The 20,838-nt window shown below is 36.9% G+C and overlaps 1 protein-coding gene across 10 annotated transcripts in view; it reads left to right on the forward strand.

Moving 5' to 3' along the window:
* The window catches only part of EVI5 (ecotropic viral integration site 5), a 131,570-nt gene that overhangs the window by 31,842 nt on the left and 78,890 nt on the right, over window positions 1–20,838 (forward strand). For 7 of the 10 annotated variants that reach the window (XM_039485077.1, XM_039485079.1, XM_039485080.1 and 4 more), the window contains 10 exons: window positions 1,625–1,849; window positions 3,763–3,837; window positions 4,799–4,924; window positions 5,543–5,686; window positions 6,812–6,901; window positions 7,007–7,104; window positions 8,664–8,724; window positions 11,961–12,014; window positions 14,895–14,927; window positions 15,502–15,645. In XM_039485077.1, coding sequence (XP_039341011.1) covers window positions 1,625–1,849; window positions 3,763–3,837; window positions 4,799–4,924; window positions 5,543–5,686; window positions 6,812–6,901; window positions 7,007–7,104; window positions 8,664–8,724; window positions 11,961–12,014; window positions 14,895–14,927; window positions 15,502–15,645 — 1,050 coding nt within the window. The remainder of the gene's footprint in view (window positions 1–1,624; window positions 1,850–3,762; window positions 3,838–4,798; window positions 4,925–5,542; window positions 5,687–6,811; window positions 6,902–7,006; window positions 7,105–8,663; window positions 8,725–11,960; window positions 12,015–14,894; window positions 14,928–15,501; window positions 15,646–20,838) is intronic. The other 3 variants (XM_039485078.1, XM_039485082.1, XM_039485083.1) reach the window with 3 other exon arrangements.

The raw sequence follows: 20,838 nt of genomic DNA on the forward strand, positions 1-20,838 counted from the left end.
CTACCAGTTTTTTCCTTTTCAGGATTCGATATTTTCTTAGGCTTTGGCTACACTTGCATTTCAAAGCGCTGCCGTGGCAGCGCTTTGAAGCGCTAAGTGTAGTCAAAGCGCCAGCGCTGGGAGAAAACTCTCCCAGCGCTGTCCGTACTCCACCTCCCTGTGGGGAATAACGGACAGCGCTGGGAGCCGTGCTCCCAGCGCTGGGGCTTTGACTACACTGGCGCTTTGTAGCGCCGCGCTTTGCAGCGCTGCAGAGGGTGTGTTTTCACACCCTGCTGCAGCGCTGCAAATTTGTAAGTGTAGCCAAGCCCTTAGTGAAAGGATTACTTAAGTAAAAGAAGGTTATCCTGCTTCAGGAACTTACCCAGAACAAATGATTAGATGAAGTGTTAGTTCCTTTCCTATGCATTTTCTATGTTGCATTGTTGAGGGAATAGCTCTGTGATTGGTGGTTGTCCCCATGATTCCTAAACTTCCTGAGCTGTATCTTTTTCTTAAAATCTTTATCAAGCAACCAAACCAAACCCCTTATCACTCGGGCTTTCTTGACAGATCTGTAAATAAAAGTACAATACTCGAGCACCCCTCGAATGAGACAGAATATATAAGTAAGTTGTTAGAGGCTCCAAGAATCTGTTCCTGCTACACCAATTTATTCAGGAGAGGCTTGTATTGTGTAATAGCTGTCAGTCTCTTCTGAGAGAATTTATATGTCCCATAACATGGAACCAAAAAAAGTCAGAGAACCTGAACATATTACCCTCTTGGTATGCCTTTGTCTCTGAATTCATGTTCAAATAGCTTTAAAAAATATTTGAAGCACTGACATCAGTGAAATTAAGCAAAAAAATTAAAAAAAAAGCAAGAATTTCTGGTGGATATTGTCTCTAGTCAAGCAGATCCGTATCTGAATAATATAGAAGTAGGACTTTTGTTGTACCATATTAACATTGTAGCCTAACACGCCTAAAATTATAAGTTTGGCAAATATCACTATTGGCAATACTATGTAACCATTTTGTTATTAATTTTCAAATTTTAGCTCATTGGGGATTTATTCCAACCAAAGATTTCTCATTTCTGAATCAAAGGTTACAAATGTAACAAAGGGTGTTGTCTCTTAAAGGCATTTTTTTGTGGAATGTTAAAATACTGTAACTGCATCAGTTAACTTCTGGTGCATAGTAGTCATGTGGTGGTGGTGCTTGAAAGTATGTGCAACTACTTAGATGCTCAGAAAATAGGTACCCTGATTTGCTAGACTACTGAATGTAATTACTTATCCCCTGAAAATACACTTAAAAAGTTTTTAGTGTTTATTAAGTTGCATAGTAATCATACTCCTGGCATCTTCTTGGTCAATGCTCCTTTCTTTTGCTATTAAGTGAAAACAAAGCTGAGTTTAGTTGCATCACCATTTAAACACCCATCTCTCAAGCACTTAGTGTGGACTATGTAATTGTTTTAGAAAGTACTTTTCCTTTGTAAACCAACTTAAATCTTGAGAAATTTCCTTCACAAAAGAGATTTAAAATATAATTTCATTGTAGTTTGTTTTAGAAATTTACATATTTATACTGTAGGAAGCACTAATGAGTTTCCTTTCCTTTTTCTTATGCTTTAGGAGCTTGTTCGAAAAGGGATACCCCATCATTTTAGAGCAATAGTTTGGCAGCTTTTATGCAGTGCTCAAAGCATGCCAATAAAGGATCAATATTCAGAGCTTTTGAAAATGACTTCTCCTTGTGAAAAACTGATAAGAAGGGACATTGCTAGAACATATCCTGAACATGATTTTTTTAAAGAAAAAGACAGTCTTGGGCAGGAGGTTTTATTTAATGTTATGAAGGTAAGTTAATGATGGTTCTTTGAGTATACAATATTGGAACACTGATGGAGGCTTTACAAATAACCATATCAATGTTGCAGCATCTTTAAGAGCTGCTAGTCTTTGGCAATAGAACTTTCAAGGCTGTAACTTAGTATAAAAATTGTTTTACCTCTTGATAGCCCAGTTTCAAAGATGGCTTGCAGATATTTGTATATTTAGCTATAGGAATAACTTCACTTTATCAGCAGTAGAAAATATTTACTTGATTAGCTTAGATTAAGATAAAATCAATACTAAATACTAACAGCATAATGGAAATAGCTTGTGCAGTAAAACAAAACACACACATTGTGACAGTTGGCTAAAACAAGAACTTGAAAATTAGAAGTGCCATTCAATCTTCAAACAATCCTGTTGAGTCTAGGTGTTGTAGCACAAAGTGAAGGAAACATCCAGACTGATCTGAGTTTGCTACAGTGCTGAAGAACAAGATGACTTCTAACTGCAGAGTAATATTTTATCCAGAATTTCCTTGCATTTATTAGCTGACTTAACTATTTTGAGGCTTAATTTAGGAAAAAAGATTGTCCAGGCCCCACGCTGAAATCCTTATCCAGCAGAAAAAATGGCCTGCTGCCAAAATTCCATAACCCAATAAACCTTAGCTACTCTTATTAGAGTTAGAGCCAACTGAAAACTCATGAAAATTGTGTCTACCTCTTAACTCCATAGCATTTGCTCCTCAGTGAAATCCCCCCACAATAACTGTGCTGCAGACAGGAACTACTCCCTCTGTAGGCCAGGCTCTGTCATGACAGCTGTGGGAATTGGGGGTGACGGGTTGGGAGAGAAGAGCTGATAGTGTTGTGCAGCCTGTTGCCCAGGTTTGCCCTTGTATCGTCCTAAAATTAACAAATTCCTCTGGTTGAAGACTGCATGCATCCCTTTCAAAAGCGGGTGACAGAAATAACATGAAATGCTTCTGCTCTATGCTGGCCTAGGGAACATAGAATTGAGTTCAGTCCTCTGAAGCATCATGCTACCACTAGATCATTTGACCTCTAAATAGAAATTCTGTAATCTATTAGGACTTCAGAGAAGGAAGGGTACTCTGAAGGCCAGATTATTTGTTGAAATATGTGCAAGTGCTGTGATCCCATTAATGCTGCTCCCTTGCTATCATGATCTGTTTCAGGCAGACTAGGAAGAGGAAATCATTCTAGCCATCTGTTTCAACTAGTGGAGTTAAAGGAAAAATTGTTAATGTAAACTGGCCTTGAACAGAGCAATCAACAAGGAAACAGCCTGGCAAACGTGAAGCTTTGGTCCTTCAACTTCACAAGTAGAATGTCTTAGTTTAGGAGACTTTTTGAAACCCTTTTCTGTAGCCCACTTGAGGATACAAAACTAATGACTGAACAAGGGCACAGCTTTGAGTGACTTTCCATATACAATCCATAACTTGACAAATATCTGTGGCTGACATAGGAGTCTCACAGTCTTGCTATACTGAGAACCATTAAGGATTTGCTGCTATCTTGAAGTTTAAAAGCCTTTACAGTTTGCGTTTAGAAATGCTTATTTGAATATGGCCAATGTACTCATTCCAAAATGAAAATCTTTCAAACCTTTAATCTGCCCTTGGGAGCTTGCTCTTTAGACGCTGATCCAAAATAGCTTCTGTTGTCAGATGACTGCTCTAACAGGAAGGACCGTGTCTGTATTTCAGAGGTTAACCACTCAAGTATTGTGTTCAGTTCAAGCACAAGTCACTTTGCTTGGCATTTTAAGCTTCTGCCTACTGAAAGAGTTGGATAAAAGTTGACCATCACCTTTAGTAGCTAGAAACAAAAGCAGAAAAACAGCAACCAGTGTGGAAATAAGTGTTTTAATTGTTGCTTTTCAAAATCTTAAAGATTTTTATCTTCTAGGCTTATTCTTTAGTGGATCGTGAGGTTGGATACTGTCAAGGAAGTGCTTTTATAGTTGGGCTGCTGCTTATGCAGGTAAACAGAGTATTATGTCAAATGTGTAGAACCTCTAATGTTTTACTAGAATGCAGAACACCGCGTAGTACCATGTGATGGGATTCTTTTTTCTGTATATTTCCTTTTCCATAATTTCTTTATCACAGTGGACTGCCAGATACTTCGCTAGTCAAGGACATTTAAAGTTTTTAGTCAAATTAGTTTTTTTTCTTTGCTTCTGTCCTTCCCAAGAAGCATCTCCTATAAGGAGTGACCTTTCTCAATGGAGGGGGGAACACTTATTTCTCAAACTTTTTTCAAAAGTTACTTCAGTGTTACCCTAGCTCTTACTCATTTCAACTTCAGCGACCTTAATTGCTGAGTGACCACAAAGTGTCATTTGAATTAATGTGCCAAACTTCAGAGCGGTCTCTTTATTTCACAGTTAGAGCGTCAGTGCTCTAGATTAGAATAGGCTTTATAAATTCCAAGGCCAGAAGGGACCATTGTGATTACCTAGTCTGACCTCCTGTATTAGTCCTAGAACATCTCCAAAATAATTCCTAGAGAAGATCTTTTTTAGAAAAACTTCCAGTCTTGATTTAAAAATATTCGGTGATGGAGAAACCACTGTAATCCTTGGTAAATTGTTTCAATAGTTAATTACACTCACTGTTCAAAAATGTTTGCCTTAATTCCAGTCAGAAATTGTCTACTTCAACTTCCAGCCATTGGATCGTGTTTATCTTTCTCTACTAAATTGATGAGCCTATTATTATATATTTGTTCCCTATGTAGATTCTCTTAGGTTCATGCTGTCAGAACAGGGATGTGCATTTACTTTGAATAACTCCAGTATGAATCCTAAATTAGCCTGTGTACTTCTGGGTAAACCATAATTGGTTATAAGTCCTTTGTGGTTTAAAAAAAAAAAAAATGAAAAAATTGGCATGTCTTGGCTTGTGTCCATAAGTTTTCATTGTGCCTTTGTCTAATATAGATGCCAGAAGAGGAAGCATTTTGTGTGTTTGTCAAATTAATGCAAGATTATAGACTTCGAGAACTCTTTAAACCAAGTATGGCTGAGCTGGGCCTTTGTATGTACCAGTTTGAATACATGATACAGGTAACTGTAAAAGCTGTTAAATGTATAGTATCTTATGTAGTTAATTAGTTATTAGCCTACTTCTGTTGTACACTTGTACTATAAAATATTTTTTTTCAGATGTTGGGCAAAACATTTGCTTATAAGCAGATTAAAACTGCAAGAGGAACTCCTACTGCATGAGCCAAGGAGGAGGGGGAGAGCTACTTTTTTCCCCCCTCCCCCAAAGAATTAATAATATTTAGGGCCGTAGGAATGGCCATACCAGATCAGACTAGTCCATTTGCTAATGTAGTCTCTCTGACACTGGGTCGTGCCAGTGCTTCAGAGGCAGATGAAAGAAATCCTATAAGATACCAATGTAATATGCCTGCTATCTGCTTCTTTACCTCAGTCATGCAGCGGTTGGCTTGTATAAATCCTCATGTTCGTGTACCTGTTATTTTTAATCTTTTTTTCTAACGTAATTGTATGTAATCTGTATAAATGCTTAAACATTTTTTTGTATCCTACAAACTCTTGGACTTGCATTCTTCATTGAATGTCAGTGATTTCTCCTTCCCGCCCCCGCATTAACTGAAACTGTAAGAGGTGGCATTAGTTCTTGTTTAATATGTACTTTCTGATCCTCTCTCCCAGGAGCAACTACCGGAGCTTTATGTGCACTTTCAGTCTCAGAGTTTCCATACTTCTATGTATGCCTCATCATGGTTTTTAACTATCTTTCTTACAACTTTTCCACTACCAATTGCAACAAGAATATTTGATATCTTTATGTCTGAGGTAAGCAAATATCTGTAATACATTCACCACTCCAACAATGCTGTCAGTTAGGTAGTTGTGTAAATGCTACTTTTCTGGGGGGTCTTGCATGCAGATTTGAAAGTAAGCATGTTTTTATCTCATTGTTTTGTTAGGTAACCAGTCTTTCTCTGTATGTATTTTGTGAAGAAAAGGCTAATCTATTTTGGATGAACTTATACCACAGAGTCAGAAGTGTTAAAGCGGAAAAAAGCAATGAAATGTTGATCACATCTGACCCCATGCTCTGGATGAAATGGGCAGCACTAGTTTGTAGTAGACAGGTGTTCATCTCACAGCTAGAACATCAGACTCTTTCAGTAAAGGAATGGAGTTCCGTGGGCAGAAATGCTGCATTCTGGTCAAAGTTGAGAGAGCTTGAGGAGGATATAGAGGAGGCAGAGGAAATGTTGGAAGGCAGCAGCTGCCTGGTGATTATCTTACCTGCAGATAAAGAAGTTATTCTGCAGGACTGTCAATCTGGCACTTCTCACAAATTCAAAATGAAAACATTAAGCTTCATAGGCTTCAGTTTGTAACATTTTTTTCACATTAAATGCTGCTTCTCCAAACTCACAACTTTTAGCACCAATAGGTGCCAATGTACATCTTATTGTCCTACATCAAGAGTGTTTTCAGAACTGTAAACGTGTCTCTCATTCCTTTGTAGCTACAAAGGACCATTTAAATAGCTACTTAAATTATTTCAGAAGTGGTATAATACAACTAACACTTCTTTCCTGAGAGAGAGGTGCACTGTTTTTACCAAAAAGTTCATATAAGACTTTATTAAAGGTTGCACATGTATAGTACCCTGTATGTGAATGGGCTTACTTCACCGGCCACTGAAAGGCTGTCACTTCTGAGACGAGTATGGTAGCTTTTTTTGGCAGTGTTTAATCCTCACTGCATAAATTTAGGGTGAGGTGAAGAGTGCAAGACTGACTGTAACTTAAATGGGATTTTAAGAAGGCATATTGTCATGACTTACTCTGGGATTTGGCCAGGCGGCTGGGCCAGCTCCCTACCTCACTATGTAAGCTGGTTATTGTTCTGCTTTAAGGAATTCCAGCAATTCATTTTTTTTTTTTAAACTTCTCTTTCCAGGGTTTAGAAATAGTATTTCGAGTAGGTCTAGCAGTTCTTCAGATGAACCAAGCAGAATTAATGCAACTTGACATGGAAGGGATGTTACAGGTAAATTAAATTTACAATCAAGTATTAAATGCAAGTTCATTTGAAAGCCATGAATATATGTATTTGCCAATACTAATTACTTATATTCTCTGAATTGCTTTTTAGCACTTTCAAAAGGTCATTCCACATCAGTTTGACAGTGGCCCAGACAAACTAATCCAAGCATCTTACCAAGTCAAATACAATGCAAAAAAGATGAAAAAGTATGTGCTCCATTTTGAGAAAATACTGTACTGTTGCCTCTTGCTTTGTGAATCTGTAAAGATATTTGCCCAGTATTTTATTTTGCGCTTTCCCTGTTAAGTAGTTCTAGTATTTTATGCCCTAAATATATTAGTTCCAGCAAATAGTATGTATACATTTTTATCAGCATAATAATTCTTCTAAAACTAGTAATCACTATTTTTTGCTGATTACAGTAACTAAAATGGCTCAGAGGAAAAATAAGCAATCTAAAATACTTTTTTGAAAAGCTGCACGATCCTCATAAATTACACTGACTTTTGTAAACAGCATATAAACTAAAATATAAAAAACAGTTTTGAAAAATATTAGTCTTGGATTCATACTTATGACTTAGATTTTCTAGAGGTGAAAAATCCATTCGCCCAACAATGAGGATTGCTTGTATGATCAAGATGAGTGCTGTTTGTAATCTGAACAGTTGTAACTTTTTACTGCTGGTTAAGAGCTCAGTACTACTGTCATGGTTACAAGGCTAGGTTCACCTCTGTCCCCTTTCTGATCTCTGAGTGCACCCCCCTCAGGTCTTGTGTATCATGCCTCTACCTATCCTGAAGTGGAATTGTGCAATTGTCCCATTCTGAGACTGGGCCCTGTATCTACATTTCTTACTTTGCAAAGCCAAATGAGTTTGTGCACTGCTGGTTCTTCCCTTTTGGGGAATCACTGGTGATCAGTGGTGTACAGTGATCAGACCACCTTCTTAAAACCAAAGTATTGTTTGTTTTGCAGTAGGAGCAAAGGCATTTAGAGCGGATTTAAAAACCTGTCTACACTCATCTGTCCTATCTAAAGTTGTATCATCCCTTTGTGGTAACTTAGGCATGCCTAACTTCAGACATCCTCAGGAGGGTGTTCAGTTTGGTACCTCCGAAACCTGCCAGAGTTCCTGTGTCCTTCTGTGTTCATGAGCCTTTTCCTCTCATGATACAACCATTTTTGTAGATTGGCTGGAGAGGAGGCAAAATAATTAAAGCCAATAGATCTGGTATTCCGTCTCTTTCCTAGTGAGGTAACTCAGTGTATTTATAAATCAACATCCCAACAACCAGGCCAACATACAGTATTAATAATACAGGGCAGCTCAGAATCCATCAACTACAAAAATACAAATGAGTTCTAATTTTAAAAAAAAGGTCAAATTTCTGTACAATGCAAGATCATGAAAACTGTTCAATAGTCAGTTTCCTGGAGCATTAAGTAGGCTTGAGCTCTTTAGGGAACTTACCCAAAGCCCAATTAAATCAGTGAGTCTGTCCATTGAATTCAGTGGGTTTGGATTGGATGCCAGATACTTAAATGCTTTCATTTACTTGGGGATGCCCTATAATTTTTTTTTCAGATAGCTTACTATAAGGAAAAACATACAGGCAACTCTCAAGCAGTTACATTAAACAAAGGAAATGTCAATCATTGTCGGCATGTACATTTTTCTGCTGTTTATTGGGCATATCCATATACCAGGCAGTAAATCAATTCTAATATTTCTAATAGATATTTACCATTTTTTTATTTTTAGGTTAGAAAAGGAATACACTACAATAAAAACTAAAGAAATGGAAGAACAAGTTGAAATTAAAGTAAGCATGACACAGCAGTGTAAATGTCTCTGAAGAGCAGTTGGCTTGCGGGGTGGGATACTAGTCTGATCTGGGATATCTGCAATGGTGGATTTCGTGAGCTACTAGAATGACAATAGTTGTACTTGGGCTGTGGGTTCAAAGAGGAAGTTTGTAATGTATTCCGTCCCTTCATTGGAATTCTGATGGAAATAGATACATTATATAGAAATGATGTGAAATGCTGCTTTTTTGGTAATTAAAGCATGGCTACAAATAAGTTTGTAACATGCTTATCCAGGTGTGGGTGTCCCACAGAGGATCTTCTGAAAAAATAAATGTAAATGATAGGGAAGAAGCTTAACCCTCATTTTAAAAAAATTCTGACATGTTTGAGCAATGCATCATCTGCTGGCGAGACATTGAATTTCTTGTGCATTGAGGTGTGAAATCAGAAGCAAAATATTGGCAAATTTTTACTCTGATAGTTTTCATCCTTGAGTTTCTGGAATTAACATATATAACATTTTAAAAAGAACCTTTAAAGTTCAGTTCTGCTCTGAAAAGTCCTTGCAAACGTGGCACCTTATTACCAACTGACCAGCTTCCTGTCTGTATTCATTTAATGTATCTACTTGCTTTAGTGACAAAAACAAGCTTTTGCTGGTTTTGTACTCTTAGCCTTACAATTTGAGCTAGATTCCCCTTCATGAGTGTCAATATATTCATTTCCAGTCATGGGTCATCACAAACCCTTGTCTCGTTTCCCACCAGCTTCTCTATCCAGCTACACATACCACAAAGCATACAGAATCTATACATTGCTAAATTAATGACAAACAATGTATAGTTAGTGAAGATGTTTTTAAAACATCCTAAGATACTTTGCAATGTTGCAATCTTCTGATGGTTGGATTTCAAAAGTAATGTGAACATTATTATGCAAAAAGAAAATCAAATCCTTAGTCTTGCCAAGATCAGATATTTACGTTCGGTTCATTAGGTGAATGTTAAAACCAATGACAAAATCAAAATTTTAAACTTCCCTTTAGTAATGTTTCTGAGGTCATTTGCTTGGACATAGGTTTGGGTTTGATCCATCTCCCCCAGTCACTAAAAGCTGTGTGAAAATGAGATCACATCTTTGGCTCTAAAAACAACAATTTCCAATATCCTGTTAGGGGAGAAGCCCAGTGGTGATGGGAGATGTCATGGGGTATGCAACAAATTTGCTAACCTGGGTTATGCTAGGATATTCAAGATTAAATATTGAAACTGTTTCAGATTGCTTCACAATCTTAATCTATTCTTAGATGTTAAAATAAATTAACATTACTGTTAGGGTAATATGTCCTTTCTGTAAAAGAATAAAAGGCTGAACATGAATAAACAGTTCTGATATTTATAAAAAGGCATATTTTAAAAAGTTTTCACTTCTGTGGTAGACATCCATCCTGCTGCTTCCAGCAAAACTCCTGTTGAGGGAGGGAGGGAGGTAAAACTCCCTTTGTTGGTCTTCTTTATTGCAATAATCTATTGAATCCCTTCTTCCTGATGTCTGTATTGTATTCATTGCAGACTTCATTCTCACTTCAGGCACACATGCCGCAGATACTGGCTGTGCATTCAGCGTATAAGCAGACACGATGCTGCTCTGTTTCTAAAATTAACTGCTTAATACTCATAACAATCATTTGCACATACCAGTAAAACGCATCAACAAAATAATTGTTAGTTTGACAAAGCAGTAGGTCCAGCTGAGCTACCTAAAACCCAGATCTAAATCAGACAGGTTACAGGTTTATATGAGAACAAAATACATACTCAGGGACTTATAACAATTTGGGGGTAGTAAATTAAAGGAGCAGCTGGTCTTTAAACTAAAGGACAGGACTGGAAGTTGGGAGATCTGTGTTCTAATTCCAGGTCTGTCACTCTTGTGGTCTTTGCTAGTCACTTCCATTTTTGTGCCTGTTTATCTGAAAAAATGGGGGTTCTTGCCTTCTGCACATTGGTATTGTGTGGAAGTAATTGATGTTCTGAAAACATATTGAGATCTTTTGATTAAAAAGCACTGATGAAGTGCAAAGTTGTTATAAAATTTTGGCCTAAATTTTCAAAAGTTACTAGAGATTGAGAGTATCTGTCTTCGGGCACACAACTTTAGATTCTTTATAGGAGTCTGACTTTGAGAGGATGGATGGTCAGCATTTGAGTCACTATATCTAAACACTTTTTTGAAAATTTTTAGGCCTGCTTCCCTGTTATGCCCAAAGAGATTTGGCAATAGTACGTTAATTAAAAGAATACAGTGAACAAACCTTTGGGATTCTCAGTATAGTAACTGTAATCTTTAGCACCACTATTAATGTGAAGATTGTTTAGTTACGCTAAACTTGACTTTATCCTGTGCAGCTTTGAACAAAGGGATAAATACATGCTTAACTTGTATGCAGTTAATTATCATGATTGTGTGTAAGTGGCCACTGAAAGCCCCACATCGGCTTCACATACAGTTATGACAACTGCATGAACAAACTATGCTCTTGTGCATATGCAGAAAGTTTAGAAGAGCCATTATAGGCTATTTTCTTAAACTGGTGAAATCCCCTCTACAGCTAAAGCTGGCACTAGTAGTTTTCTGCATGGGACCTGCAAGAAATGTTCTCCCCCATTCCCCTACTCGCTTTCTCTCCAAGTGATGGGGATGTTTTCACTTTTGGGACTAAGGAAAATATTTTTCAGGATACCACTAACTTTCTTGAATTCCAGCTAGCTAGTTTTAATCTGGCCTTGTCTGAATTGTATAATCAGTTTTATAAAGCTAATGTTGCTTACCATGGAAGCTTGAACAGCCTTCTCTCTCAAATGTTATGTAGGCAGGGCAGCTTGACTAATACTTAATACCCTTTGTTAGAAAGCAAAGTTGAGACCAAATTTGCAACCTTTAACAAATCCAGTTTCCATATTTTCTATGGTGTGTGTGTGTGTGAGAGAGAACGGGATGTTTGTTACTGTTTGTTTGTTTGTTACTGTTTGTTTGTTTGTTTGTTACTGTTTGTTTGTTTGTTTGTTACTGTTTGTTTGTTACTGTTTGTTTGTTACTGTTTGTTTGTTTGTTTTATTTATGTATTTCATGGTTTTTTTATTTTAAGAAATTGTTTAAACTTGTTTGAGTTTGTTGTCACTTGATTATCTATCTGTTTAGTACATATTCTCCCACATGCACATTTAAAACTATCTTGCTGCTTTTACAGAGATTACGAACAGAAAACAGACTCTTAAAACAGCGCATTGAAACACTAGAAAAAGTGAGTACATGAGTGACTAGATTTAGCCTGTATCTTTACTACATAATTGCCACAAACTTGAATACATGAAATGGTTACCTCATAACTGTAACTTGTTTATACATTTTTGTGCACTATTCTGCAGTATTTGTTAACTCTACTTAGCTGAATAACATGGCAATAATATAGTGCTATGGATGCTGCTTACAAATGCAGTGTTCCTTAAAACTTGTATCTTAGCGTTGTACTAAATGGATAGAATTGCATATAATTTAAAAATCCCAACTTCATCTCTGTGGAATTGCATTCCATGCATCAGAAGGATCTCTGCAAAATACAGAAGGATTAGAGTACACGTAGTTTGGGGGGATTCTTAACTATCCAAAGTCCTAAGTTTCTAGCCACTTCAGGTGAGGGCTGAATGAAGAGCCAGCAAATGCTCACTGTGAGCTAGTAAAAAGAGGATAGAGATGAATGCAGGTTCCACCAGTCTCTGTACTTCCAAAAGTCTAATAGGCTGTTTCAGCACTCCCAGTCTAATTCAGTCTGGGAAGCCTGATGCCTGGTACTCTGGCCTCTTGCATGGATGTGTATTACATTAGAAAATCTGGTCAGAGGCAGGAAAGACTTGGGTAGGCTTTCAGATCGATCTAAACGTCTTAGACGACTTTAACCCTTGGACTTTAGTACAACTCTGTGGATTTCATTTTATTTTTTGAAAGCGCATCAGATTATAAAAGTAAACCAGTATTGATGTATTGTCAAAATACAGGCACTGCTCATGGATAACCTCTCCGTCCATATCCTGAAATCATAATTCTGGTTGTAAATTTGTATCTCTGATCTGGTGGTAGGTTTAGAAATGTAAGTGGTTTTTTCTTCCAAGTTGCAATATTAAATTGTTCACTTCCCAGATTAAATCAGACACCTGTGTAGAGCACATAGCAGTCTTTGTGCACTAGTCATTTCCTGGGGCTTTACATGCCCCCCAGAGACATAACCCATTTCAAATGGTAAATCGATACAACACCTGTTAAAGGCACTGTTATGTCAAATTCTAATTTGTTATAGCAATAGAGAACATTAACTTGCAAGAAACCACACTATAAATAAGAGTGCAACATTCATGAAGCAAAAAATTGGGCAAGAAAATATTGGCTTAAAGAAAAGACTTTGGGAATGTTTCTACTTTTAGTGTTGATAATATACTGGCAAAACTTGCATGAAAAGAACGAGGAGTCTGGTGGCACCTTAAAGACTAACAGATTTATTTGGGCATAAGCTTTCATGGGTAGAAAACCCACTTCAGCTATATGGAGTGAAAATTACAGATGTAGGCATAAATATACTGACACATGAAGAGAGGGGAGTTACCTTACAAGTGGAGAACCAGTGTTAACAAGGCCAATTAAGGTCCACTCCCAGTAATTGATGAGGTATCAATACCAAGAGAGGGAAAATGCCACTGGACTCCTCATTGTTTTTTGTGGATACAAACTAACTGGCTACCCCTCTTGCATGAAAAGAGAAGCCTATTTTTGAGACTACTAGAGGCTGATGGCAACAAGTCACTCAGTAGTGAATTTCCATTAAATATTGCAGTTTTACAAATAAAAGTACAAGAAATCTTTCAGAGGAATTTGAATATAAATTTATAGAAAGCTTTGTTTTTAATATACTCAATCAAACATGAGAGCATTTGGTAATTGTGTACTTCAAGCAAATGTTGCAGTGTTTCATCTTCAGAGTATTCCTGTATTAGTGATTGCTCTTAAGTGTCTTTCATTTTTTAACAATTCTATTAGTTTAGGAGTGATTCCCTATTAATAGGGAAATAGCTGTACAGCAGCAATATATTTCAAACCAATAGGAATGTTAAGTGCACCTGTTGTGAGAGGAGAGATGCTTTTCCTTCTCAAAAAAACTCTAATAGTCATAATATAGATGACTTAATTGTGACTCCATGAGGAACATTTGAACCTAATTTAAACAGCTAAGTGATCAGCTTAATATAGATAAGAACTAAATTCTCTTAATGTGACTGAACTTTCTTTTGATAGTTTAACAATATATTTTGTCTGGAAGTAGTAATTTGTATGGGGGGAGTCTACTTTGTTGCAGAGAATCTGAAAAACATGTAAGTGCATTAGAGGAGAATAGACTTGAAACTGCACTTGCCTGAAAGGTTGAGTGGGTTCTTTGGCTAAGCAGAACTGCTTTGGATAGAATGCTTGTCAGAGTACTTGGAGATCTAGGAAAACTTTTCTGTTGTAGAACTTGAGCAAGATGTGTTAAACTAGCAAACTAAGTTATTGCTAGAATGTACTAATGCAAACTATTGGCTACTAAACCTCATTTAGAATAAGTCATTGGCTCTTCATGCCTGACATTTTGCATCATTTACCTTTCTTGCTTTTACCTCTTGGGAGTCTTGATATGGCATGAACACCTCTGCATTTAGTGGAGTTTTAAATATGATTAGATTATGCCTTCCTTTCATGGTATAACCATGGGTCAAATCTGTACATGCATGTTCATATTCAGAATATTTCAGATACTGCATTACTATCTAGTGTAAATGACTAAACAGAAAATGTTTCACATCAAAATACCCAGTCTCTTCTAGACGAGCTTTAAATTCTTAGTCTGGCTTTGAGAACCTCCTTACATTGATTGCTAAGATGGAATGCTGTAGATTGATACAGAAAGTAATCATTGCAGTGACTTTCAAACATAAATTGTATTAATTTGTATGAAAAGTCAGTCCTGAAAGATTACTGTTTGTATGGAAAATGGGTAGAATGTGACATTCATTCTTGGATCTTAATTTGTCACTCTTACCTCTCCTCTGTTTTTGTTTCTTTTCCCTTATCTTCCTGTCTAAATTTTTCCTTTTTGTAGGAAAGTGCTTCCTTGGCAGATAGATTGATACAGGTATAGTCCTTAAGTATTTTACCTTATACCTCCCCTCCCATCCTCAAAATGGAAAACACTATTTTAATGCATGGATAGTTCCATGCATTTATTTTGAAATGTAACCCTACCTACTTAATTTGGACATAAAATATTTAGCTAATTCTTTATTAGAATTTTGTTTATTTTTAGCATCAGCATCTAAAAATAGAACAATCTGACATCTGCACGTTGTAATATTTTTCTAACATGAAGTTTGTAATCCATGGATTCTGTGGCATTGTATTAACACTTACCCTTAAACTGAACGCTGAAAACTCTTAGCAAACCGGTGCATGTATAACAGAGTAACATTGCATGAACTGAATTTTATTGAATGCAAGTACACAACTGAACTTGCTAAAAGATGGTAAGCTTTAATTTCACAAATTAGAGCAGTACTAAACTGCTACATTTTACTAAATTGTTATCAATTGTAACTAAGTTCTGTGCTGTTTGTGAGATTTAATATCGCAAAGTAAATGGCTAAGCATCACAAAGGCAGTCTGTCTTGGATCTGTCCTCAACTGCTTTAAAAAGAAAATTATGTCCTAAGGGACAAGTGACAAGGGCCCAGGAGGCTGAGGAAAACTACCTCATAAAACGGGAGCTAGCCACCATCAAACAGCAGAGTGATGAGTCCATTACTAAACTGGAGCAAGCTGAGAATACCATCAGGGAGCTCCAGCAGCAACAATGGGTAAGGAGCCTGGTAGCACTTCATCTCATCTGTCTCATTCACTTGTTTATTTCTACTGGTCATGGCACGATCTCTGTGCTGTCCTTGTAAATATTTTGTTTATCATACTATCTGCACTCATGAAATTATACAAAATCCAACTTGTAAGAATGATAGACCATTTAATAGTGTGGTTTGACTTAATTGATAGACTAAATTAAACTTCTTTACATATATCCTATGCACTCATCAGACAAGTAATTTTTCCTTCAATATTTTTCTGTAGGCCTCAAAAATTAAGTCCAGGAATTGCGACTTGATTCGTAAAACCTTTGCCTAGCCTCTTGTTATAATTTAACATGGAATGATTTTAATTTTTCTACCTACTTAGACATTTTGTTGTTTCCTGAGATTAGCTTTTGTAAACCAGTTAGTGGGATATCATCTGTAGGCTTCTAGTGACATGCTAAGACTTTATGCTGTACCAAAAAAGCCCTTTTTACTAAAGGAGAACATTAACTATGCTGCTGCAGCATATTTTGGTTTATGTTTAGAAATAAAGTAGGTGTGTAAACTGTAGCTAGCTTGTGTAGAATATGGAAGTTTCACTAAGTGGTCATTGCTACAAAATGGATTCAAAGAGTCATTTTGCTCTAAGCTGCTGTCAGAGCATTTGCTATTTTCTCCTGAAAGATACAGATGTGCCTCCGCAGTCTAAACTTGCATTTAAGAAAAGAAGTTGTGTACTGGCGTATAAACTCCCATATCTCTTTAGACCGTGCATCACAAAGTACCTGTCCAGAGCCCTAGACACTTCTGGCACATGTCTAAAACACACAGTTGTACAACTAGATATTACCAACAAGAAAACGATCAACTTAAAATAGAACTGTAGCCCTCCCTACCAGTTCCAGCCTTAACTGCACAATTCCTTCCCTAAAGCTCAGGAAATACTTGCACCTGCAATCTGGGAAGCTGGAAAATGTTTTTCATTTGACAAAGGTAAATCTGTATGCCCAAAATACAACTGGAATACAAATTTGTAGAAATTGAAGCATTTTTTGCATATGCAGTCTCTATTTGTAATGCCCAAATATTGCATTTCAGAGTAGTTGTAACAAGAAAAAGTAGTCTGACTAGATCATAACTGCGAAGAGAGCTCTGACTGGCATATAACAAATCACGGTTTGCTTAATTGTGGCAAGTTTCCCATTAAACAATAAAAAAAAATGGATTGTGGGAATGGTGGAGAAGTTCTTGTGGCTGTTTTTTTTGACTTAAAGCATTCAAGTAAGTACATTTCCACTGAAATGAAACTTTTTGTACCCACAGCCACTTGTTAAGTTTTCAAAAATATATTCTCCTGTGCTGACAAAAAAATAAGGGTTTGTATCTAAATGTATTTCTGGACATACCGTAGCATCTCCATAGTTAGTGTTGCATTTAAATTTGCAATTAAAGTGGGACTAAGATCTGTCTTTAGCAATTTACTTTGTTAAATTTGTTAAACTCACTCATTGTGTATGGGGCAAGCGAATTTAATTATGCAGTTGTTTTACTAGTAAGGCTGGCACTTTAAAAACTAGCCCTTTCTAAAATGACGTTAAAGGGCCTCCTTGGCACGTCTGCTTTCTGGTGTAGTAGGCATAAGGATGGGGGAATCCATCAAGCATATGAAGTACAGAGAACACCCCCACCTTTGCCCCCCTGGACAGTCTTTGTCCACAGCCCTCTTAAATACCAACTCTGGCATCATTGCTTTCACCCCCTTGAGTCTCTGCACACTGGGCAGTAGCACTGTGAGGCACCAAATATGTAAGATTAGTTGCTGTATAGGTGGAGGATGGGATGGATATTGCAGGGATGGTGAGGCCAGGGGATAAGGGGAGGCATTTGCCCTGTAATCACTGTGCATGTACTAAATTGCCCTAAATGTCACACCCGCAACCTTGATTCCAGCCATATGCTTTCAGTTGTACAAATAATGCACGAGACTGGAAGTGCATGAGAGATCAATATTCTCTGTAGATACAATCTGTGGTTGGAGTTAAAGCTGTGTATTTGGTGTGCATTGTCATTGTCTATATGTTGAAAGTGCAAAGGAGTTGATTGTGGAGGTGAGGAGTCGGTGCGTTTTGTTAATGGGATGATTGGATGCCAAGGCTGCATGAACTGGTGCCTTCCTGGATTTTTAATGACTTTATGTTGGTGGGGTTTACATAGTAAACTTTTTTAACATGAGGAATAGATACAGTGGCTGCAAAAACTTTGAATGTATGCACAGCACCACCTAGTGGAAGTTAATAACATTTAAAATCTGAAGTTCAAAAGAAATTTATATAAATTTTGACAGGAAAATTGAGACATCTCATTATTTTGATGCTGTTGCTTACTACTGTGGGTCCACTCTTGGGGGTATTAGAACATCTTGATGTCAATAGTCTTATAACTTCCTTTGTCCTTCATCCTGAAGGATTCAAAAATTATTTTACTGGTGATGCGTTAACAGCCATCTCTGAGTGACATTACATACTAAGAAGTATTTGCATGGTATAACTTGCATACATTTCAAAAGTACAGTCCACGCCATAAATATTTTAGAGTTGAAGTCCCTCGTCCTGCAGTTCACTGTGTATGGGTGCATATCTGCATCTGTATGCCATGAATTGCAGGATTGGGGCCTAAATTTGATAGATACTGAACATTAAGATAACAAATGGAAAGTATTCATGCAGCAGTCTTTTAGACAGCAGCAGTAATGGACTTTAAGAGGGAAAGCAAACTTCTCTAGATGACACTTCAGAAGCAGATTTAGGTAGAAAGACTGTATTATCCAAGTTGCAATTATGCTAGCCAGGCTGATGTGAAAAGTGCAATTACTCATGTTCAAATACTGACCAGATTTGATTCTAACTGTTGTGAGATCTGAGATTTCAAGCTCACATGAAATACTAAAGGCCCTATGATAAGATTACCTGTGTAAAATATTCTGTCTTAAATATCTTCTACACAACTGCTCTGCAAGACTACAAATGAACATAAAATTGTGCGTTACCCAAGTGTGCCTGTTGACACCAGAACCCTGACTTGTATGCAGCCTTGAGATTTTTCTTCTTAAACATGTAGTCTAAATATTTGTAAGGAATTTGACAGTAAAAAGAGATGATTCTATTACAACTTGACAAAGCTTCTTTTTGGGGCAGTTTTTGTGGACTTTGTTTCTCTGTGGAAGGAGGGGAAAACTTCTTAAAGCTCTCTTCAGACAATTACGGGACGGACTTGAAACTACTACTGATGACTTTGTATGCTGAAAAAATCTTACACACACATCACATCTGACAATGTTTCATATATAGGATAACGAGATCCTTTTTCTTTGTATAGCCGATTATATTAAGGTAGCAGTCTGGCATGAAAATTTGGCTGAGATATAATTTCTGTTCTAGATCCTAAACTGCATGTCCTAATATAGGGCAACTGTGTAAATTAACCACCTAAAAGTTTTATTAGATTGCCAAATGGGGAAGGGGAGCAAATGCATTGTAAAGGTAGCCATATTCTGAAATAAAAAAGGTTGTAGGTAGCATTTGTGCCAAATGGAACACAATTTTAAAAGCAAACCAAAAACTTTGGTTGGTACAGCTGTTGTCTGTTGTCAATATATTTCAAAGAAGAAAAAAATTTAGTAACTTGTCGAAGTTCTCTGAAAACATTGAGCAACCTAAAGATTAAATCTAAGGAGACAGTTTAGCACAAATTTACTACAGTTTAGCAGGTAATATGGAGGAAATTGTGTTCAAAATTTAGCAAAATTTGAAAGTTAGTAGTTTATTCTAAAAATGTGATAATTTTTTAAAGGGAGTTGGTGAGATGAGTCAAACTTTGATTGTAACAAATCTTCCAGTAAGCTGACTCTCCCATGAGGCAACTTCAGATTTTTTTTTAAGTTTTTTTTATTTTTTTGGTAAACCAAATATATTAATGCTACAATATTTGTTTGGATTTGTAAAAGCTGGGGATCACTCTAACGATCTCTCAAAACTTAGACACAGCTCTAACTTGAACCTTATGAGGAAGCAAAGGATCTTTTTAATATTTCTTAAATTTTCTTTTGAGTTTGCAAGTTTGTCATGCATTTTATAGTCTAATTCAATTAGACTATAATGTGTATTGAACACAAACCTCAATTTTCCCCCTAAATCACATAACTTAGAAATAAATCTAATTTTGATTTGAATAAATTTAAAAATTAAGGGCCTGTGCAGCCAGGGGAAAAATAGTTTCAAATATCTTCGAGAAGCTCATGATGGCTAGCTTTCAAACTTAGTAGACATTTAAAGGAGTAAACGTCCTATTTGAATAGTGATGCTTCCTGGAAGGGGATTAATGCACATATATTCAGTTATGTTCATAATGCTGTAGAGTTCAGCTTTTTTCAGGAACACCTGCCGGAATGTGAGATATTGAAAAGCATAGTGTTGACCAAGGGAATACAAATTCATTCACTAAAGCATTTTAATACTGTGTGTGTGCATAGCAGCAAACTTTTTAGCTTGATTGTTAAAGAATTATAAAACAAAACGTAACTTACCCAAGGAGAATCTGAAACTAAGTAGTTTGGAAAAAATAGTGCCTGATTCTATAAGCAAAACTGAGTGTGCAGCTGCTGGCCAAAGGCAACTCTGTGAGCAGCCCTGGATTTCACTGAGCCAGTAGTTTTAATGTCTTCACTGTAGATCACTGCAAAAGCATTTCCTGGGGAATGTGGCCATGTGTGACAATGTGGCAGCTGCCAAAGACGTTTCATAGTGGCTGAAATTAAGTTCCTGAGTTTTTAACATCTGAATGGGTTACTTAGAGTAATGTATCCATTTGTGAAGCTAAATGAGGAAAGTACTAGAGATTTGCCTCCATGGGTGCTTGAACAATTTGTATGGTCCATTGGCTCTCAACACCCCCACTACACTGGCCTTGAAGCCAGAGGGTGCAGGAGCACCCAGACCTTCCCTAGTTCCAGCACTTACGTTTGTCTCTGTGTATCTTGGAGCTGTACTTATGGTAGAGGTACACTTTTAGTATACACATGCATCTGTGTAACATCTTCCCAAGGATTAAGAGTGTTCCATTGGACTGGGACTGGGAGATCTGGGTTCAGTTTCTCACTCTTCCACAGGCTTCCTGTGTGACCAGGGGCAAGTTACTGGCATCTAAAAA

Source organism: Mauremys reevesii, linkage group 8, assembly GCF_016161935.1.
Source record: "Mauremys reevesii isolate NIE-2019 linkage group 8, ASM1616193v1, whole genome shotgun sequence".
NCBI lineage: Eukaryota > Metazoa > Chordata > Testudines > Geoemydidae > Mauremys > Mauremys reevesii.